At 47.7% G+C, this 22,981-nt stretch overlaps 1 protein-coding gene across 5 annotated transcripts in view; it reads left to right on the top strand.

Moving 5' to 3' along the window:
* Katnip (katanin interacting protein) overlaps positions 1 to 22,981 on the top strand; it is a 165,805-nt gene that overhangs the window by 54,156 nt on the left and 88,668 nt on the right. For 4 of the 5 annotated variants that reach the window (XM_040754746.1, XM_040754733.1, XM_040754729.1 and 1 more), the window contains 3 exons: positions 5,330 to 5,499; positions 6,767 to 6,864; positions 16,317 to 16,448. In XM_040754746.1, coding sequence (XP_040610680.1) covers positions 5,330 to 5,499; positions 6,767 to 6,864; positions 16,317 to 16,448 — 400 coding nt within the window. The remainder of the gene's footprint in view (positions 1 to 5,329; positions 5,500 to 6,766; positions 6,865 to 16,316; positions 16,449 to 22,981) is intronic. The other variant, XM_040754736.1, reaches the window with a different exon arrangement.

Raw genomic sequence — 22,981 nt, 5'->3', positions numbered from 1 at the left:
CAGTCTCTGGAGGGAAGTTGGGGCATGCTCTTCACCTGGCAGGTCAGTTTCCTGGCCTGCTGACTCCTCCTAACACTCTTGAGTTCTGTGCTCCCAGGAGTGTGCTGATCCCTGTTTGTAGATCATCACTTAGCGACTTGTGTTTTCCTTCTGTTCTGTGCTGTTGCCCAACAGTCAGGCACATCGCAGGCTTCCAAGGCTGGCAAGAGATAAGCAGTCTGTAATCCGTGTTCCTGCCATCTTTGTTGAAAAGATGGATATGTCAGCTGCTGAAAAAAACTGCTGAAAAGTAAACAAAGAAGGCACCCATAATGCCACCACCTTCTTCCATGACTGATGTCATTTTTATATTTATCTTCTACTCAAGGCCCACAAACCCAGTTTTTTTTCCTTCTAATTTTGTTCTTTCTATATACATACTGTTCTGTTTTGGTTAACTTTTAAAGTTAGTGTACAATGTAATTGATTGCATCATGGCATCTTATACAAAGATACCTCTCCCTCCCATTTACTATTTTTTGTGGGTGTATGTTTGTGTGCACATGTGTGTGTACATATGAAAGCCAGAGGTCAACCTCAGGTGTTGTTCCCTAGGGGCCGTCCACCTTGGTCTGGGGCTGTGGCGCTGGGATGTCAAGTGTGTGCCACCACACCTGGCTTTTTTTAGATCTAGGTTCTTGGGCTGAGGCCCTTATGCTTGTTGGGAGAGCATTTCACTGTGTGCCACACACCCTGACCTTCGAGGAGACCACAAGTATGTTTCTGGGGTCTTTCCTGAGACTGCTGCGGCATAAGGTCCCAACCTCCACTTCCTAGCACTGGGTGCTAGCTTGTGTTGAGGATTTGTTGGTCTCATACTAACTTTTTTCATGCCCAGAGTTAATGCTTGGGAATTGCTGGAATGTGCTTTCTGGGAAGAGATCAAATATGCAGCATTGTCTGTGTTTCCTGTTTGTCCTGAGGAGGGGCTGTGAGTTGTTAGCAGTTTCCAAGTTTGCCAGTTGCCATACTGTCTCACAAGCTCCAGGAACGACATGTCTGTTTTAGAGATGATTTTTGAATTAAAGTACCCAAAGTTTGCACCTCAACCCTGCCACATAGCAGCTGGGCGACCTTGGACTGGTTACTTACCCTCTCTGTGTCTCATTTTCCTTATCTATGGAGTGGGGTAATAAAGTGATCATGAAGAGTGATGCTTTCCTTAGTTGGTGCTTGTTCCTGTGTTCTGTGTCTGTGATTGGCAGCTCACTGGAACATGTTTCTCAGCATTCCTATGCTATGATTCTCAGATCTACAAGGGTGGCAAAGTAACTTAGTTGTTTTGACAATCTTTGTTAGGTTTGGTCTTCTCATTGTCTGTCTTCCCTAGCTGGCTATTGAGGGACATTTTAAGCACCTTGGTTTGCAGTTCTGTGCTTTTCTTGGTGTTTTTGCTATTTCAGATGACTCTGGATTGTGTGTGTGTGTGTGTGTGTGTGTGTGTGTGTGTGTGTTGTTCGCACTCATGTGTGTGTGTGTGGAGTCTAGAGGACAACCTCTGCTTTTGTTCATTGTGTACCATCCGTTTTGTTTTTGAGACAAAGCCCCTTTCTACCCTGGAGGATGCTGATTGGCTAGACCGGCTAGGCACTGAGCCCCTGCAGAGGCTTGTCCCCTCCTCCTCAGCACTGGATTACCATGCCTGGCTTTGTTGCTCTATCTGTTGAGACAAGATCTCACTATGTAGCCTGGCTGACTGGCCTGGAATTCACAGAGATGCCTCTGCCCCCGAGTACTGGGATTAAAGGCATGTGCCAGCATCTGGGGATCAAACTTAGGTCTTCATACTTGCAAGGCAAACACTGTACCAGCTGAGCATCCCCAACCAGGTGTCTTTACTTTTGTTGTTAGTTTCTTTTGAGGCAGGGCCTCACATTTTAGCTGAGGCTGACCTCAACCTCATTACAACCCTCCTGCTTCCCATGAGGGTATTACAGGTACAACCACCATGCCTGCTAGATACCTTTAAACACGAACACAAGCAAGATGATTGACTGATCAGCTGATGAAATGCTGACCCCAGCTAGCAGGAACCTTATTCTATTCCCTGCTAGGAGCTATAGGTCAGCACAGGGTAGTTCTTTATTTATGGTGGCTTCCAGGAGCATGACCTGAATCCAGTGTCTGTGTCAGGAGTCGAGTTTGTCATACAGTGCCCACCATTATGTGATGGTTGTTATTACTCCAGTCTTTTTAGTATAGCCTCAGGCAGATTCTTAGGACAACAGCAGAAAGCAGCCCCATTCTTTGCCAAAATATCACAAGAATGGTCTCTAGTTCAATTGCTAATGCTGTTTGCTTCTGAAACCTTTGTTAACTTGGAGACTGGAGAGATGGCTCAGCAGATGGCTCAGCAGTTATGAGCACTGGCTGCTCATCCAGAGGACCTAGGTTCAATTCCTGGCACCCCTATAGAGGCTCACAGCCCTCTGTAACTCTAGTTTTAGGGGACCCAACACTCTCTTCTGATCTCCATAGGCACCAGACATACATGTGGTGCACAGACATACATATCGGCAAAATACCCATACACATAAAATAATTATTTGCAAATTTTACCAACTTACTAGGTACTTAATCACCTGTTTGTTGATTTGAGAATCTAATTACCATGGTGTATAAAGAATCTGGCCCTGGAGGGGCTAATGAAGACACTGTACACTGTGACAATGTCATGTCAGCAATGAGTTACCGACTGTCATAGTTACGTTTAAATTGATGTGATAAAACCGTGACCAAGGCAACTTATAAAAAAAAGCATTTAATTCGGCTTACGGTGTTAGAGGGATAAGAGGCCATGGCCATCATGGCAGGGAGCATGGCAGCAGGCAGGCAGGCAGGACACTGGAGTGGCAACTGAGGGCTAACACTCTGATCTATCAACATGAAACAGAGAAGCACACTAGGAAACACAAAAGCCCACCCCCAGTGACACACCTCCTTCAACAAGGCCACACCTCCCAGTCCTTCTCAAACACTCTACCAGCTGGGACCAAGTGTTCAAATGAGCAAGCCTGTGGGGGCTTGGAGGCCATTCTCATTCAAAGCACCACATTCCATTCCTTGGTCCCTATAGCCTCATAAACATATCACATTGCCAAATGTGTTTAGTTCAGTTTCAAAAATCCCCATAGTCTTTCACAGTATAAACACAATTTAAAAGTCCAAAAAGTCACCAGACAGTGGTGGCGCATACCTTTGATCCCAGCCCTCAGGCAGGAGGATCTCTTGTGAGTTTGAGGCCAGCATGGTCTACAAAGTGAGTTCCAGTACAGCCAGAGTTGTTAAACAGTGAAACACTGTCTTGAAAACAACAACAAAAGTCAGCTTGTTGTGGTGGTGCACACCTTAATTTCTGGCTCTCAGGAGGCAGAGGCAGGCAGATCTCAGAAACCAGTCTGATCTACATAGTGAGTTCCAGGACAGTCAGGGATGCACAGAGATATCCGGTTCGGAAAACACAAAGCAAAACAAGTCCAAAAAGTCTCTTTTAAGACTCTAAGCAATTTCTTAATTGTAACCCTTTATAAAATAAAAAAAGCAGGTTACGTACTTCCTACACACAAATGGCATGGAGTATATACATCCTGTTTCCAAGATGGAGGAGTAGAGGCATAGTGAGGAAATACTGAACCAAAGCAAGACTGAACTCCAGGAAGGAAAACTCCAAATCCTATAACTCTAGATATGATGTCAGAGGGTTTAGATGGCATCGCCCTTCCAGCTTTGCTGACTGCAACAGACTTCTGGTGTCTTCACCATTCTGGGATCTCACACACGATGGCCTTTCTGCATAACTACTCAGGTACTTCCCTGCCGCATGCATTGCCTTGGCAGCTCTTTTTAAACACAGATGAAGAGATCACAGCATCTTTTCTCTGGTATCTTTCATGACTCTAAAGCCAGAACCATGTGGTCAACACAGCCAAAGTCTGCTGCCTGCTTGGGATGGATCCTGGCACCGCCTTAAGTTACATTTGCATAAGCTTTCCTTTGTAGGTGCTTTTTAGGTGAAGGAAATCCCTTGGACCTTTTCCTTTTAGAAATTGCAGGGTTAACTGGGTGGGGTCCTGACCTCAGGGAAGCACTTCCTTTATTCCATTTTCCACCAATGCTCTCCTCATCTACTTCAGCAAATGCCTTGGCTCCCACATTAAATTTCCTGGGGCTCTTTTTCTCCTCAAATAGAGATACATTTTATATCTCTATTTTGCCATGCTTGCTCTTTTTCATTGGTGCATAAGAGTGATCACTAGTAACCATGTGACAGAATCAATATCAAGCTGTCTTGAAGTCTCCTCTGCCAACAAAATTAGTCCAAAAAATTTCAGTGTAGCCTCAGGCAGAATCTTAGGACAAAGGCAGAAAGCAGCCTCATTCTTTGCCAAGAATGGCCTCTAGTTCAATTGCTAATGTTGTTCACCTCTGAAACTGAGCTGAGCCCACAAGGTCTTCATTTCACTCAGCACTACTGTCTTCCAAGCTTCTACTGGAATAGCCCATAAACTCTGCTTACAGTGTTCAACTGCTTTCCTGTTCTGAAATTCCCAAATCTTCTGCATTTCTCCAAAAAAAAACCCCAGCATGATCAGGCCTTTCACTGCGATGGCCCATTTCCGGATGTCAGCTTCTGTTTTAGTTACCTTTTTTTTTTTTTTTTTTTTTTTTTTTTTGGTTTTTCGAGACAGGGTTTCTCTGTGGCTTTGGAGGCTGTCCTGGAACTCGCTCTGTAGACCAGGCTGGCCTCCAGAGATCCGTCTGCCTCTGCCTCCCGAGTGCTGGGATTAAAGGTGTGCGCCACCAACGCCTGGCTTTTAGTTACTTTTTTAACACTGTAGTAAAACACCATGAACAAGGCAATTCATGAAAGAAAGTGTTTAATTGGGCTTAGAGTTTCAGAGCTCTAAGAATCCCTTTTCCAGCATGGTGGAGAGCATGGTAGCAGGCAGGTCGACACTGCACTGGAGCAGCATCTGAGAGCGCATCCTGACCCACATACACGAAGCAGAGAAGTAGCACACTGGGCATGCTGGGAGTCTTTTGAAACCTCATAGTCTGCCCCCAGTTACACACTTCTTCCAACAAGGCCATGCTCCCTAATCCTTCCCAAACAGTTCTACCAGCTGAAGCCTAAGTATCCAACCATAGGAGCCTATGGGAGTCATTCTCATCAAAGCATCACAGAGACATTGTCATCAGTTAGCCAAAGTAGTCCACTGCTGGCTTTGGGGACTTGGAAGCCAGACAATGCAGGGATCTAAGCAGGCAATCTTTTCTTTTTTTCCTCCAGGCTGTTAAAACATTTGAAGGCCAAGGATCCCATGCAGCTGAGACTGGAGCACTTAGAGCAAGGTTTCTCTGTCTATGTCAATGGGGCCAATTCAGAGCTGAAGACCTCCCCACGGAAAGCTGTGCGTGCAGACTTCTCCAGAAGTGCCTCACAAGATGAGGGCTCACAAGGTGAGTGCATACCTTCCCAGGCCATGCAGCAGAGTTTTAGTTTAGTGTTAGAGCACCTGCCTGGCATAAACAAAACACTACAAAAGAAAATTAAAGAGACAAGTTAGAGACTTTGGGAGCATCCTGTTTGTGTGAGCTCACCAGCAAATGCATTATCTGTACCCACCTATCCAGAAAGATAGCCCAAGAGCAAGGGAGATAAATACTCTTGAAGGTGCTCAGAATGGAGCCCAGGACCTCTAAGCTTAAATCCCGTTTTACTCATTTTCAAACTAGACGTGGCCTCCACACCCAAAACCAAAGGCAGCTATAGAAAGGAATTTCTAGTTTTTATATTACCTGAGGCTCTGATGTCCATGATTTTAAGGGCTATTTTAAGTAATACTAATATGCACATATTAACGTTAATACCTAACACCTATGAAATTCTACTCCACTGTTCATTTTTACATTTAGTTAATCCAGCCCCTTCATGCTTTAAAGGGATTTCATGTGCCCTCCCAGAGCCTGTGAGTGTGATGGAAAAGTTCCCCACCTAGTCTACCCTGTGGGCGAACTGGAAAATGATTTGGTATTGAATGAATAGAGTGGTTGAACAGATGGGACGAGGCTTCAAGTTGGCTGTGTTACTCTGAGGAATCTACTGGATCTTTCTGTATTATTATAATTCATTGCTTTAGAGGTATGGGAAGCTTCCAAGCCATTATATCCTGGAAAAATAAAAACAACAACAAAGGGACAAGAAGAGAAAGTGATATCACCAAATATTCCCCTAAGAAAGCCACAGTATTTTAAACACGCAGTTTACCAGGAGCTTCATAGCCCCAGTGGCTAAGAGGGAATGGCATGGCTCTCCTAGCTCTTATTTTGGGCATGCTGCTAGTTTGGTGGAATTACAGAAAACAGGATTATCTGAACTTGGGACCTCAGCAACATATTCATTCATTCCATTCACCCTTTTTTACATATGGCAGCCTGCTGTAGGAACTACATCTGACGTCTGTGTTTTGGTGATGGCTCTCTGTGTCTGCATAACTACCTGAGAGGATATCAGACATGTCGTTTTATGGAATGGACATTCTGTGACTCTTATGCTTCCTTCCTGCTGGGCATTGGCTTGCTTGCAGCCTGCTTCAATAGGATGACACATGCCTCATATGCATGACCCTGGGCAGCTGGATTGGATTGCAGATGTCAGCTTCAGAACAGCCAACAGTGTGAACTTGTCTTCCATGTCTCACCTGCCCCTTCTCTGTCTCTGGTGCAGATTATGGACGAAAAACCCTGTTCAGAGAAGCGGAAGAAGTCTTGAGACACAACTCAAGGACAGCACCAGGAAAGGTTCAGCGCAGAGGATGGCACCAGGTCTGGAAGTAGGAGCAGAGCCAGGACCATGGCTCTGCGCTTGATTAGGATGAGGAGCTGGCCTGTTGAGTGTTTAAGCGCCTGTGGGCTTGGTGGCTGTTGAACACCCTGTCTGCGTGGAGTGGCTTTTGGGGTACCTGACCTGCTGCAGGTTCCTCCCTCTGCCTGGGGCCTCCAGAGCCCACAGGGGAGTGCAGTAAGAGCAGACTCAGGCTCATTCTTGAGGGTTCATTTATCCACTTTTTTTTTTATTGAGTATCTACTACATGCCAGGTGTAGCCAGAGATAAAACAATGGATCAGAACAGAGCCCTGCCCAGAGAACTGAGGTGGCCTTTTAGGTGGCTGCTCATGTTGCTGAGGCATGGCCTGCATTTCTGAGTCCTGCCCCTGAGTCCCAGTACTGCCTCAGTTATACACAACCTCTCTGTTCTGCACAGCACACCCAGAGCCTGGCTTTTCATGTTGTCCACTCTTACAGGATACAGAGAAGACAGACAGGTGCTTAGAAAAACTCAGGAACTTGCCCAAGGTTATAGCTAAGAAGTGATAGAATCATGACTTAGGACCAGATCTTTGGCTCTGAGTTCTATATTCTTTCCCAACTAAACCTTGCTATGGGCTCTTGCTAGCTTCCCTTGGGGATGGTTCTGACTTTGTATGGAACTGTCTAATATACCCAAGTGTCACTCTATGCCGTGTGTGTACTAAGGTTGAATCATAGGCTTTTAGCTCCTGTTGTACCTTTTGTACAACCAAATGGCCTCAAGGACCATATACAACACAGATTGGGAGGCTTAGGCAGGGGCTCATTATCATTATTAATCTGGGTATGGGGGAAATTGGGCGTTGTGTTTTACTGTAGACTGCAGTAAAGGTTTTTATGTACTTGCCACCTAGCGTGTCTTCACAACAACCCAATTGGTTGTTTGTCCTCATGGTGTTGCTGTAGAAATTGAGGCCCAGAAAGCCAAAAGAACTTGTCTTGGGTCGCATGCCCCCCTAAGGGAAGAAACTGGGTTGGGGTATGGAATAGGCCTGTAGCTACAGATTCTTTGGTCTTCATACCTACACTTATTGGAAACAGTTGTTCCTGTGTTAGCTGGGGTCTGAAGAGCAGGCCCACAGGGCACCAGCCTGGGCACTCATGAGTGTCCCCAGCCATGAATGTTAATTTCTTGTTAATGAGGCCTTTCTTGCCTGCCCGCTCCACACGGCTCTTCTGCTTGCTTGGAGTGCTTCCTATTATCACCAGCCATATTTGTGTCTTAGACTGTGACTTAATGGCTGGCCCCAGAGTCTGTCCAATTTAAAAGACTTGGCCTAAGATTAATTAGCATCCCTCCCACCTCTCCTGTGGCTCCCCACTTCACAAGACTTAATCAGGGCTAATTTCCCCTTGCCTCCCAAAGCTGCTCTGCTATAATTGCCCTTCTGCACTGCAGCAGTCAGGGGTCACTCGGTGCCTAACAATAGGGACAGCTGTTTGAGTAGAAAGCTAGCCAGGCTGGGAGTGGCGTGTGCATAGTCCTAGGGCTAGTGAGCTGGCCCGGCTTGGAGGGGCCTCCAGCCCACATTGCACAGCTGTCTGCCCTGGCCTGCCAGGAGACTTGATGCCCAGGACAACTGGGAGAGTGGGGACAGCCTCCAGGATGCCAAGACAGATCCTGTTCTGTGGCCTGGCCTGTGTGGGATGGAGTTGAAAAGCCTGCTGCATTCAGGGCAGTGCTCAGAAATAACAGTGATCCACCCTTCTCCCCTCCTTGCATCTGTTCTCCCTGTCTAGGGCAATGTGATTGGCTGGACTCGTTTGCACACAGACCCTGAGCTGTGACAGGCCACTGATACCACCCTCAGGGTCCCAGCACCTTGGCAGAGCAGAAATTATGTCGTCATTTGGCTTATGTACTGTTTCTACTACTATATTTCCTTCTGCACCTGGCTCTTCAGGGTGTTTGAATTTGTGGCTCCTGGGAATGGAAGACAATAGACTTTGGGCTGCTTCTTTGGTGTGTGTTTTGGAGCTGGTAGTGGACCTCACTGAGCTTTGCCTTTATTAATCAGAGTATCTTGGGGCTGTGGGAAAGGCATATGTGTGGTATGTCACAGGTGGTCTATGAGCAGTGCACTTCTTCAGCGAGCTGCTCCTGGTGGCAGGTGACGAGGCTACAATTACAATGAGGTTAGTGTTTGCAGCTCCCTGGTTGTACCACTCATCCTCTTGGTGTCTGCTCTTTCATGTAGGGGATGGTCCATAAGGATTCCTGCCTCAGAAGGTAGCCATTGTCTGTGGAGATTCCCGCCATGCCTGGCTCAGAGGTGGTGAATTGGTAGTGTTACTCGTTGTTGGGGTTGATGGAGGGGTTGGGCATTTCTCAGTTTGGAGGTTTCCAGGCTCTTCGTTCTCACATTTATACTTATGTATTTATTTTATTTATGGGGGGGGGAAAGAGTGCATGTGAGCAGAGGCCAGAAGAAGGCTTGGGATCTATATAATGTTAAATGTTTTCTGGCTTTTCGCTCTTTTTTAGGGACCCACTACCCAGCTCCCAAGTAAATCACACATGGAGGTTTATTCTTAGTTATGAATGTCTGACCTTAGCTTGGTTTGTTTCTAGTCAGTTAGTCAGTTTTTCCTATCTTAAATTAATACATCTACCTTTTCCCTCTGGGCTGCTTCTTTTTTTTTTTTTGGTTTTTCAAGACAGGGTTTCTCTGTGGCTTTGGAGCCTGTCCTGGAACTTACTCTGTAGACCAGGCTGGTCTCAAACTCACAGAGATCCGCCTGCCTCTGCCTCCCGAGTGCTGGGATTAAAGGTGTGCGCCACCAACGCCCAGCTCCCTCTGGGCTTTTATCTTTCTTAATTTTGTATATCTTACTTTCCTTCTAACTCCACAACTGGCTGGATGGCTGACCCCTGGCCACTCTCCTTGTTGTCTCGCTGCTCTCTTCTTCTTGGTTCTCCTTCTATTGTTTCTCTCTGCCTGCCAGCCCCACCTATCCTTGCTCCTGCCTTGCTGTTGGTCATTCAGCGCTTTATTAAAGCCTCAGGTGTTTTAGACAAGCAAAGAATCACAGCTTCACAGAGTTAATCAAGTACAGAGTAAACAGAAGTCACACCCTAAAAATAATACTCTACCACAGCACTACTCTCCTATCCCTTTGACCTGACCCTTTGAGGCAGAGTCTCTTTAAATGAATCCGGAACTTGCATTTTCTCAGCTAGGCTGGAACACAGCAAGTACGAGATACCCTCCTGTCTCTGCCCCCCCACCCAGAGCTGGAGGATACTATCCCCTCTCCACCACAATCCACTGTGCCTTTGCTCAGGAGGACCTCCATGTTCCACGGTGTGGGAATCCAAACTCCAGTCCTCACGACTGCTCAGTGATCTTTCCTGACTGCTGACTTGTCTCTTCTGCTGCCTCCCTCTTAAGTCTGACCTTGCTTCCTCTGCTCAGCCCTGGCCATTTATGCAGTACCTTGAAGTTTTGGATCCTTAATACTGGGTTGTGAGCTGCAAGCGAAGCAGGCCAGCCCTGCTGCCCTGGAACTCAGGAGGTGGGAGTGAGGGACAGGCCAGGACAATAGTGACCAACAAGTAAATGGCCAGAGCTATGAAGGAGAGCGATGCATGCCAGAGGGACAGTGGCAGCAGCAGAGGTGTCCAGGAGCCCCGGAGCAGACCTGAGTGTGAGGATCAGCTGTCTCCTCGGGAAGACACAGCGGAGTGTGGTGGAAAACTGTTAGCATGGTGATGGGGAGGACGCGTCGGGGGCCTGGGTCACAGTTGCACAGCCAATCACACAGGCTAAGGAGTCTGGACAGCAGACTGAGTGGAAGGGCTCTGGGAAGCATCAAGATGGGAGAAGTTGCCTTTGGAAAGCTCTTGGCTGCTGTGTGAAGATAGGGCCATCCTGTCTACCCCCACTACTCCCCTTACCCCAGGGCTTGCAGGAGCTCTGAGACTGTGTTCCTGAATCCATGGAGCTCTTCTCTGCCCTTTCTACAGTCCCACTCTGTGCCCTATCCTCTGGCTCCACTGACCCACTGTACCCCTCCAGGTTGATTCTCACTCCTGGATCAGTTGAAACTTCTAAGAGAAACTTTTTGAATGTCTTAGCTTATCTGTGTTACTCAGACTGTGGCCTGTGGTAGTTGTGGTAGTTGGCCTTGGTGTGGTGCTGACTGCCACCTGAGTGGGCTATATGACTCAAGGTCACCTGGTGCCAATCCTGCCTGGCCTTGAACAGTCTGGGAGTGGGAACATGATTACAACTTATGGTCTAGGATTCTAGAGTTAGGCAGTATAGCCTTGATGTGCCACTACAATGTTAGCACTGTAGCCAGGATGAGAAGCTCATTGGCATCCTCTCATCCTAAGAAGTAGAGTTAAGTGGACAGTATTTCCAAGGTAGAAAGTTCCAGAGACAGGTCTCAGGGTCCACAGAAGAGAGATGGCACAGTCTCTGCCCTCATGCTTCTGGAGTTTTTTTTTTTTTTTTTTTTGGTTTTTACGAGACAGGGTTTCTCTGTTTTGGAGGCTGTCGGTCCAGCCTGGCCTCGAACTCACAGAGATCCGCCTGCCTCTGCCTCCCGAGTGCTGGGATTAAAGGCGTGCGCCACCACCGCCTGGCAGCTTCTGGAGTTTTAATTTTCTTAATTCTGTATTTACCTTTTTAAAAAGTTGAAATGAGATCTCATATAGCCCATGCTGGTCTTGAACTCACTATGTAGTTGAGGCTACCATTGAAATCTTGATCCTCCTTATGCACCTCTCTCATGCTGGGGTTACGATTTGAGACACCATGCCCAGCTGTTTCCATCCTTTTGGCTGGGCTCCTCTGTCTTTGGGAGTAGCCAGATGGAAGCAGGTGGTTAAGGTGGAGGGTCCCTGGTAGTCAGTGGCCAGTTCTTAAAAGCCTCCCTATCAGGAATGGGGCCGTGGCCCTGTCCCAGTTTCAGGGTTTCTTTTACACTGCCGGCCAAACACAAAGAGCCACTGAAGTCACGCTATCACTTCTGCTTGCCACGGCCTGGTGAGCAAAGACTTAGTTGTCACAGTATAGTCTTAGCCTTGTTGACAGCAGCAAACAGCACCTCCCAAGCAGCTGCTCTGTGCTCCTGGGTCCCTCCCTTCTCATGTCCCTGTCTTCCCTCTTCCTGACAGTCTTACCTCTGCTCCTTTGGGGTCGAATTCCCTTCTTCTGAGTCTAGACCAGCAAGTGGAAAGCACTTTGGTGCCTAGCTACTGAAATAGAAAGGGCTTTCCCAGAAGTACAGGCCTGAAGCTCGCTTAGCCAGGAGGCTGTAGAACCACCCACAATGCTCTTAACCTTGGGGATAACCAGAGGGAGGCAGGTAGTTTAGGTAACAACATCCCCAGTAGCCAGTGGCCAATTCTTAAAAATTGCCCCACTAGTAATGGAACTATGCACTGTCCCAACTTCAGGGTTCCTCTTATATTGCAGAGCCCACCATAAAGGGCCAGTGGGGTCACACTATCACGTCTGCTGGTCATGGCCTGGTCAGTAGTGGGGCTTGGGGGCTCTAGAGCTTGAACAGATGAATGCAGATGCTCCTAAGCCACCACCTTACTGTGGAGCAGCCTGTAGGTAATATCCTGGCATCTGTCCCTGCTGGCCTTTCCCTTGCTGCTTCTGGGCCTTAGATCTCTCTGCCGCCATCAGTGGATTAAGATTTATGGCTTCCTCAGCCTTGTAATACTTGGGTAGACAGTGGCCTAATCAACAGAGCCGCCGTTTACCAAAATGCTGTCAGCTTTGATGAACGTCACTAGCTCTCGGCATTAAATCGGTAGTGAAGGGATTGGCCTTCCAGTGATTTACTGTGGGCTAGACTCCCAGGAAAGGTCTCCACAGAAGGTTTGCTGTGGGATGAAAGTGGCCTTGGCAGTTCCTCACTACAACATCTGCTTCCTGGGCTGCTGCAGCCGTACGAGCATCTACAATACAGCTCACCTCCAGGTTATGGAGCTGAGTCCCGTTGCCACCTTCTGACTTCTGAACATGTCAAGAGCTGACAAACCTGGGAAGAGCTGATGGAAGAAGACCGGCTCCTCACCCCAGCCTGCTTTGGGGGCTCGGTCGTACCCTTCCACCTCTAGAGGGCGCCATTAACATACCGCACAACCCCTACAAGCATGCAGGGCATCCCGAGTGCTTGCTCTCTTTGTTTGACAGTACACTTCAATGCACCCTCTTAGAACACTTTATGAGGAGGTGCAGAAGACACACAAATAACTCCGGGCATGAACTGGGTGGAGTGTGGGCTGAGCTTGAAGTGAACAGCTTTGGGAGGTTTGTGTGGAAAGGTTTTTAAATCCTCCTCCAGCATAGGTACTGCAAAGGTCTGCCAGGGTCTGGGTTTGCAAGTAGGCAGGAAGAGCAGCCACTCATAAACACCCACTCCTGGTAAAGCAGCATGCCAGTTGAGGAGCCAGCCTGGAGCGTCACCATCCTTCCATGCACGGTGGCAGGTGGGAGGCCAGGAACTTGCATGTGGCTGGGGCTGGGTTGGAATCTGCCAGCCTTGGTGTAGGTGGGGCCGTCCCCCAGGTTGTGGGCAGAGGAGGCTCCCCTGACTAGGGTGGGAGAGCAGGCCAGATGGCGGCTATTTATTACCCTCAGAGCACCCACTCAGTGTTGTGAGTACTTTCTGGACCACAGAGTTAATTTCAGCACTGTTGCTTTATAATCTGCAGTGTTCACTATGGTGCTGAGTGGACTCAGGGACAAGGCACAGGTGTCTGGAACGTAGTGTGGTTAGAGCTTCATGATGACCTGCTGACTAAGGGCCTTAGGGCTGACCACAAAGCTATGTTTGCATATCAGGCATCACTGGGAAGCTCTGCTGTGCTGAGCTGGGGAGGAGGCTAGGGAGTTGCTGCAGGGCTATGATCCTGGCTCCTTGTTGGATGTTGAGTTCCTTCTGTGAATGTGCCAACCCAGAGACCAGCCAAGCTGCACCTCCCACTGTCACTTGCCAGCTTCCTTTCAGGAAGGCCTCAATCTCTGCCTCTCAACTGGGCTTTTCCTGTGCCCCAGGGTGCCACGATGCCCCCAGCAACTCCTCACTTCCATACTGCCCTAGTCTTGCATCTGTCCCAGGAACTATCTCTTAGTATGGTGGGCAGGAGGGGGAGGTGGTATCTGTAGCTCTGGCTTGCGTCACATGTTCCATCTTCCTCCAGTGGAGGAACTCAGTTCTACCAGAGCCACCAGGATTAGTGGCTGACTTGAGTTCCCAAGAAAGAACTACAGTGCTTTCTCCAGAGGCAAAGGACAAGGCAGACAGGCAGCGTGTGTCCAGGCTTGTCTGGATTTTTAGGAAAGAGGGGAGGAAAAGGTTAATACTACAGCAGCATTCAGAAGTAGCAAAGCCCTGGTCCAAGCCCTCCCCTTTCTAGAGAAAGGACCAGAAGGCCTTAACGGGTCTGGATGGCTGGTGATCCCAGCTATCTCCTGCTTGGCCTGCCCTAAGTCTATGGCCAGTCACTTCCTTTCCTCTCATCTTTTCCTGGCCAATAGGCCCTGGAGTTAGGATGTTGCTGAATGGCCCTTGGAGAAGAGCATGCCATGTCTTCCTTAGCCTGGAGAGAAGAACAAAGTTGCAAAGTCTAGAAGGAAGCCATCCACAGCTAGAGCTAGCCCCCAGGCTTTGGTGTGAAGGAAAGTGGGACGATGAGGATGTGTGGAGAACCATCCCAAGGCATTAAAAATGATCCGATGACTTCTTGTTTCTCTACTGGAACATCTTCCTTGCTCTCATAGACAGCTGTCTATTCCATCCCCACCCTTGAGCCACACATGAACTGAGGGCAGAGAGACAAGCAAGCGCACAGAGACACAGGAAGGGGTCTCTGTGGGCTCAGCTGGACTGACAGGGCCCTGGCAGTGTCTCTGGTTGGCTCAAGAGTCACGCATGATAGATGTGCAGGGATTAGTGTGGGAGCCTTGCATGCTGAGTGTATCAAATAAGGCCTGGGCTTGCTAACAGTGGCTTGAATGATGTGACAACAGTGTCACCTGTCAGCTGACTGAGTCCTTTTGTTCTACTCAGGTGGAAAGCATGAGTGAGCAGAGAGTAGTTTCTAGTATGACAGTCCTGGGCCTGAGGGAGAATTAAGGTGCTTCTCCAAAAGGCAAAAGACAGGACAGGCAGGCAGGCTTGCAGGCTGGACTGACAGACACAGAGCCCTGAGAGTCAGAGACTTATGGCTCCAGGTCTCGGAAGACAGAAGCGGCTCTTGTAGCTCAGGTGAGAGGCTCCCTCTTCTGAGTGCCCATTGCCAGTAGTCAGGCACTCAGAAGCCAGTGAGACCCTGGGCTCTAAGCAGTCAGACAGCAGCGTGTGTTCAAGCTCTGCAGCCAGCCATGTGGGACTCTCAGTGGCTACCATGGCTAGTGGTATAGCTCTCAAGACCATGAGCTTTCGGGGTCGGTAGCTTCCAGGAACTCTTGTAGAAACCATGGCTTGCAGCATCTTGCCCACACTGCACTGTCCTCGGTCATCTCCCCACCCCCACTCTGCCCCACCCACTCTCTAGCTGCTTTTCTTTTTTTGCAACTGGCTGCAGCTGCCACCGCCTCTGCTGGCCCTCTTTGTGTCACCAATTTAGCCCATTCCAACCAGTATAAAAATCACAATGGCAAAAGCTCTCTATGTGGTCTGATGTAGCAACATCTGGGGGCAGCAGGGGAGAATCTCCTGGCTAATTCAGAATGCTAGCTGAGCTGGGCATGGGGCACTCGCATCATTCCCTGTGACCCACACCTTTTATTGTTCATGTGGGCCCTTTGGTCCTTCCTAGCTATGCAAGGGTGATCTCTGTGTGAGGGGGGAGGGGCACTCTGCACAACTGCCACATTGGGCACTGGGAAAGAAAGGGAAATAGAGTCTGGAGTTCTGCCAACACCTGGCACAGGTATAGAAAGATGCAAAGAAGTCTTGAAAGAAGGGAGGCTGCAGCAAGGGCAGCTTGTACAGTCCAAAGAGCTTTGCAAGCATTCTGTCCATTTCACGTTAGCATACCTATGTATCAGCCAGGCTTTCCCAAACACAGGTCAGTTAGTTCACAAGACCCTTAGGGAAAAGCCTAACACCTATAAAAATTCTACTGAAAAATAATCATTAAAATTCTGAAAATGTCTACTACACACTTTGCAAATATAAGGAAGAAAGATGCAGGGGTGGTATGATCCTGAGAAGCCATAACTGCTGAGCTAAGGATAGTGGCCACAGTGGTAATTCCAGTACTCAGGAGGCTGAGACAGGAAGGTAGCCTAGACTAAAGAGACCTGATCTTAAAAAAAAAATCAAAATCCTGTCCTGCCCAGGGACAGTACCCCTGAACCCTGTTCTTGGGGGCCACTGTTCTTGAGCAGAATGGTATCTGTTCTCATTTCAACACTCTGAATTTCTGTGTCCAGAAATCCGTGCAGATCAGAACTGAAGCTGGCCCTCGGCTCCACATTGAACCTCCTCTGGACTGTTCAGAAGATTTTGAGTCACCTAAAGATGTGACTGGCAAGGCCAAGGATGCCACTGTGGACCACACACAGGTAGGGACTGGCCTCAAACTCGGGGCTCCCATAAAACTGGGGCCTGGTGCAGTGCTCTTTCCAACACCCACTTTGACCATAATTCTCCTACCACATCTCACACATTTTTTAAAAAAAATGTGTGCGTGTGGAGGGGGCAATGAAGAACATGTGGAGGTCAAAGGACGACTGTGAGGAGTCATTTCTTTCCTACTGTGGGTTCCTGGGATTGAACTCAGGTCATCAGGCTTGTACAGCAGGCACTAACTGCTGAGCCATCTTGCCTGCCCTCATCTCACATTTTGACATGTAGAACATGAGCCCACATCTGTGTTCATGGGTGGGTCAGCTAGCTTCCAATCACACTAAATGGGGAGACCAGTATAGCAGGTTTTCTTTTGGGCCACCAACCAGCTCCCAAATTATGACATGGAGTCTTAATATTAATTATGAATGCTTCGCTTTAGCTTAGGCTCATTTCTTGCCAACTCTTATAACTTAACCTGTTTTTCTTCATCTGCATTTTGCCTCAGGACTTTTTACCTTTCTTTCATTCTGTATGTCCTACTCTGTGTCTTGCTGGCTGGTGGCGGCCTGGCTGGCTGGCCCTGGGAGACTCAGTCTCTTTCTTCCTTGGTCTCTCCTTCTCTCCTACTTATTCTCTTTGCCTGCTAGCCCCCTATCTCTCTACTGCCTAGCTACTGACTGGTCAGCTTTTTATTAGATCAATCAGGTTGCATTAGGCAGGCAAGATGAAACAGCAACACCTCTTTACATAATTAAACAAATGTAACATAAATATAACACATCTTTACATAGTTAAAGTAATATTCTTCAACATAAATAAATTTAAGACATCTTTACATAGTTAAAGTAGTATTCTGAAACAGGTCAGGCCTGGGAGAGAAGAGTAACTTAGCTGAGGAGGCTAGAAAAGAGTAGAATTGGTCTCTGGCATAAATATTAGATAGAAAGGAGTCTGAAGGGGCTGAGGTCAGGCAGAGAGTGACACCCAACCTGCATGTACATGTGTGACTAGGTCTGTGAGACATTCTGTTTCTCAGTGACCTTAGGCAGCAGACCACACATGGAGCACCCAGAGACCTGGGTATCTGCAGCTTACAGCCATGTTTGTATCACAGCTGATGGGCGTCAGTGCACACTTGTTCTCCCTCCTTCAGACCACCATCCCATTTCCAGTAAAAAATAGTGTGTTCCAGACTCTCCTTCCACAAGTATTTCCTGACAATGCATTCGTGAGCCTTGGTATGTGTTCTTAGCACCGTAGACTTGGAAACCAGCAAAGCACGTGAAGTGCCTGTTCTTAACAATTCATGTTCCAGGTGAGCAGAAAAAGGCAGAATGAAATGCGATCATTTCAGGTACCAGCAAGTTCTCTGAAGGAAACAGAAGAGGGAGCTGGGCGTGGCAGTATACATTTATAGTTGCACTGCTCAGAGACAGAGCAGGAAGGTCCTGAGCAAGGCCAGCCTGAGCTACTGAGGGAATCCCTTTCTAAAATAACCATAGCATAAATAAATAAAATCAGAGAGGCAGACAGACAGCATGATGTTGGCGGGGAGAGCACCTTACCCAGGCTGGACAAGGGCACATGGGCAGGCAGCATGTGAAGAGGGAACTGCCTGTGCAAGAGGCTGGGCTCCAAGGAGCACGATGCTAACCCCGTATGAATAGGAGTACATGGGAGGTGCAGAATGGGCCTTGGCTGCAGTGTGGGAATGGGGTTTGCAAAATGGAATTTGTTCTAAGACAGCCATTCTCAACCTGTGGGTCATGACCCCTTTGGGGGTTGAATGACCTTTCACAGGGGTCATATATCAAATATCCTACATATCAGATATTTATATGATAATTCACAACAGTAGCAAAATTACAGTTATGAAGTAATAATGAAAATAATTTATGGTTGAAGTCACTACAACATGCGGAACTGTATTAAAAGATTACAGGGTTAGGAAGGTTGAGAACCTCTGCTCTAAGGGGACAAGTTTTATAATTAAAATTAATGAATATGGGGCTTGAGAGATAGCTCAGAGGTTAGGAGCACTGGCTGCTCTTCCAGAGCTCCTAAGTTCAGTTTCCAGGAACCTCATTGTAGCTCACAACCATCTATGATGAAATTTGGTGCCCTCTTTTGGTGTGCAGGCATACATGCAGTCAGAACACTGTATACATAATAAATAAATCTTTAAAAAGAAAAAAAAGGTGCATGAATACATCATTTCTCCATGTTACATAGAAGCAAAATTCTGTAGAGATTGCAGGTGAAAGTCAGGTTGCTAAGCAGACCATGCCACAGTCTGATCTGCCCTGCTTGGCTGTGGGCCTACCTGCAGATTCACAGCCTCCGCCAGGGCCTTCACCTTCTGTGACGTCTGTATTATTGAAATTCAAATGACAGAAAGAGAAAGGATCTGGGAATGCTGTCCTGGAAACCCACTTTGACCTCTGTTCTATGTTTACAGTTTCTTATTTGCTCAAAAGAGAGACACAGGGAAGGAACTGGAACCATGCTGCCCCCCCCATGCTGTTTAAAAGGTGTACACTTACACACATCACACACATGGATTTTGTTTTCTTTTTCTTTCATTTAATATATTTAGTGTGTGTGTGCGCGTGCGCGTGTGTACATGTGCGTGCGTGCGTGCGTGCGTGCGTGCGTGCGTGCGTGTGTGTGTGTGTGTGTGTGTGTGTGTGTGTGTGTGTGTGTCCTGCAGCTCATATGGAAGGTCAGAAGTCAACATTATGGACCCAGTTCTCTTCCCCCTTTATGTGGGGCCGGGTGATGAACTCAGGTCATGGGTTTGCACAACCTGCAATTTTACCCACTGAGCCTTCTCCAGTGTTTCTTTCTTCTCTTCTTCCCCTCTCTCCCTTCCTTTTTATGTAGTCCCAGCTAACCTCAAATCCAAGACTCTTCTACTAGAACCACCACACCTGGCTCACCATTTGCTTTTGAGTCCACCACCAGTTCCCTGATTGGGATCAGTCTGTACAAAAGAAACCTTCATTTCTTTTAGCTGGATCTTAGCCACGTTCAGTCTGTTATAGTCCTACCCCCACACCATGTCCCAGAGTGCTGTGTGCCCTTTGAGCTGGAGATCAGAGTTGTTTGCCCATGGGGAAGCACCTGGCACCTTCTGTTAAATGGATACCTTGTTCCTCTTTGGCAAGCTCCCAGTGCCCTGCACTCTGGACAGTAGCATCCCTCCCAGGCTTCTCCTGCCCTCAGCATTAGCTGCATTCCTCATGCACATGCTCAGTTGCGGCCCCTGCTGCTCTGCCAGCACTTTATGTTCCCCACTGTGAGCACCTGATTATATTTCTTTCTTGCCTCCCCCCCCCCCATCTTGAGAGGGCTCTCCTTAAGGCTTCACAGTCAATTTCCCCTTGGAGTTATTTCCCTGCAAAAGGAGAGAGAGAGAAACAGTGGCTTACTTGCCTGCCACAGCAGAAAGAAGCATTGAGAGATGCCATCTGCACAGGGACAGAGAAACTCAGGGCCTGGCTAAATATACCCAGCTTGTCACAAAGCAAGGGAAGCCTGAGCTGGGGCAGAAGGAACCCTCCTCTGCAGAGAGGCTATGTCCACCTTCGCTGTCGGAACATGCCAGCCTTTTGCCTTCCACCATAGCCTGTGAACTTCAGTTTCTTGGTGGCTTTGAGTTCACAGACTGGCATGCTGGAGGCGTGCTCTATCAGCCCCCATGTGCTGCATTGCACGGTGCTGTGGGAAGACTGAATTAGCAGTTGACACTGATGCAATCAGGAGATTCCGTGTTATTATCTGAATTGGGGATGTCATTACTTTAAAAACAATCACTTTTTTTGTTTTGTTTTTTAGTTTTTCAAGGCACGGTTTTTCTGTGTATCCCTGGCTGTCCTGGAATTCACTTTGTAGACCAGGTTAACCTCAAATTCATAGAGATCCGCCTGCCTTTGCCTCCCAGGTGCTGGGATTAAAGGGTGTACTACAACCCCCCTGGCTAGAAAAAAAATAACCAAAAACCAAAATTCAAATATAAAAGCATATAGTGTGTCAGGAGGTGACAGGGCTTGTGGAAACAGCGGAACAGAGTTTTTGTTTAATACCTCTGATGAGGCAGTAATGAAGTGGACCCTCAGGAGTGTGTGGGGTGAGCCTGTGGGGCAGTGTCCCAGGCAAAGGGAACAGAGAATGCAAAGGCCCTGAGGTGAGGAGGGAGGACGGAAGCAGGGGAGATTTGAAGGAGCAGCTGTGAGTCAGGATGGTATCTAGGGGACTGTGATAGAAACAATTTTCCTTATGTTGGACATGAAGCCTTCATAGGGTTCTGATGGGTTTCCAACTCAGGCAAACAGAGGGTAAGTCTTTCTAGAGATTTCAAACCCAGTGCCTGGACCCATGGTGTGTGTGCTGCCATGGGAAACCCAGTCTCCGTTTGAGGAGGTAGCTTCTTTAGGAGTCAAGAATGAACTCAAAATGTCTGCTAATAGACAAAAGAATTAAAGTTTAAATTTAAATTTTTATTTATTGTTATTTGTGCTGGGGGAGCACACATATGCCACTGTACACATGGGTGGAGGTCAGAGGACAGCTTTCAGGAGTCAGTTCTCTCCTTCAGCCTTGGAATCTGAGGACTGAAAACAGGCTGTCAGGCATGCACAAGGCCAGTGCCTTTACCCACTGAGTCTTCTCTCCATCCCAAAAGTCTTCTTAGGAGCCTGCTATCCTGAGCATCACTGTCTGGACTGCATATAGATGCCTTGTCCATTGTATGGGGTGGGGGGATCTCAATCTCGGGAGAGACTTCCCAATTTGGTGTTCACTGGGCCCTGTTTTAAGAGCCCCACAAAGGCATAACTACTGGGACAGCTTTCAGAAGGCCTTCATGACTTCTTTCCATTGCGTATTAGTTTCATTTCTGTTGCTATGATAAAGGACACTGACAAAAACAGTTTAAGGAAGAAAGGGTTTTTTAGCTTAGAATTTTAGGTTACGACTGTCAATAGCAGGGATGTCAGGGTGGCAGGAAATTGAAGCAGCAAGTCTCATTACATTCACAGTCAAGGGCAGAGAGCAATGAATGAATTCCTGCCTGTTAGTACTCAGTTCTCTTTCTTCACCTTACACAGTTAAGGATCCCCTGCCTAGGGAATGGTGCTACCCACAGTGAGTAGTTCTTCTCATTTCAATCAATGCAATCAAGTCGTGTCCACAGGCCAGCTTGATCTAGACACTAGATCACTGACACACTCCCCGGTGATTCTAGGTTGTGTCAGATTGTCAGAACCAACCATCACAGTGTGGGTCCCACAGTAAGGTAAGGATTTTACACCCATAGTCATAGCCTAGTGTCCTTATTACTTCTATGTGCTGACATCTAAAGGGTGCCATTGGCCAGGCATCCCTAGAGGTACTGTCCCACTGTACCAGGAGCTGTATGTAGCAGGCCTCTTCAACAGTGAGACTTACCTGCAGGGAACGTATGTTGCATGGGTTCTTCTGTTGGGTTCTCCTGATACCACAGTCTTTGAGCAAGTGCCTTCTTTCATTTGTTCTTATTAGTTTTTGGTGGCATTGCAGGGTTGAACATAGGACCTTGCATATGCTAGACAAGTGCCTTCCTGAGCTATAGTCCCAGCTCTGTTTTCACTTTTTAAATTTTAAGACAGGGCCTTGACAGGTTGGCTTTGATCTTACTCTGTAGCCAAGCAGGGCTTTACCTTGCAATTCTCCTGCCTCAGGCTTCCGAGTAGCTAGACTTCTCTCCAATATTTTTATTGCTAATTTAGCATAAGTGGGGTTTTTGTCATCCATTCTATTTGATAATTCCACACTTTTTTTTTTTTTACTTCATAACACAACGTGGCTATCTTTCCACATTGGTGACTCACTCAATTAGCAGCTTAGAGCACTGTTTGGGGAGTATTGGCTTGGCCACGTACTGGCTGTGTTTTGACAGATGGAAAGGGGCTGCTTAGATCAGCTGTGGGAGTGAGAGCAGAAGGTAGTAATTAGGAGAGGCAGGAGGCAGGGGGAGCAGCAAAAGAGCAAGACCCCTCCACACTCAGACAGAGAGGTGCTGGTGTCATGCAGGATCTCCATGCTTATGCCCAGGGTGCCAGTTCTCCCGCTAGCTCCAAGCCCTGCAACTTTCATTTCTCCCTTCTGAACACACAGGGACATCCTAATGCTCCCGCCTGCAGCAGGGACAAAGACAGGAGTCTCTCAATGATTCAGGATGCAGTGGTAAGATGAACTTTGAGCATTCACAGCAGAGCTCCTGAGTGAGTCTGGAAATGACCCAGCTGAATGGCAGGATTATATTAGTGTAAAAGCCTCTGTTGGCTGTGGAGATTCTTCAGTTTGTAGAGCGCTTGCTGCACAAGCGTGAAGATTTGAGTTCAGATCCCCAGCAGCCATGCAAAAAGCGAGGCATGGTGCTGAAGATAAGAGTAATCCATGAGGCTTTCTACCCAGGCAAACTAGCCAAACCAATGAGCTTTAGGTTCAATGACAGACACTGTCTAAAGAAATATGAGAGAGAGAG

This window comes from Mesocricetus auratus, unplaced genomic scaffold (assembly GCF_017639785.1).
Source record: "Mesocricetus auratus isolate SY011 unplaced genomic scaffold, BCM_Maur_2.0 Super-Scaffold_4256, whole genome shotgun sequence".
Taxonomy (NCBI): Eukaryota; Metazoa; Chordata; class Mammalia; order Rodentia; family Cricetidae; genus Mesocricetus; species Mesocricetus auratus.
Note: the sequence above shows the minus strand (reverse complement) of the source record. Positions and strands in the feature narration are given on the sequence as shown.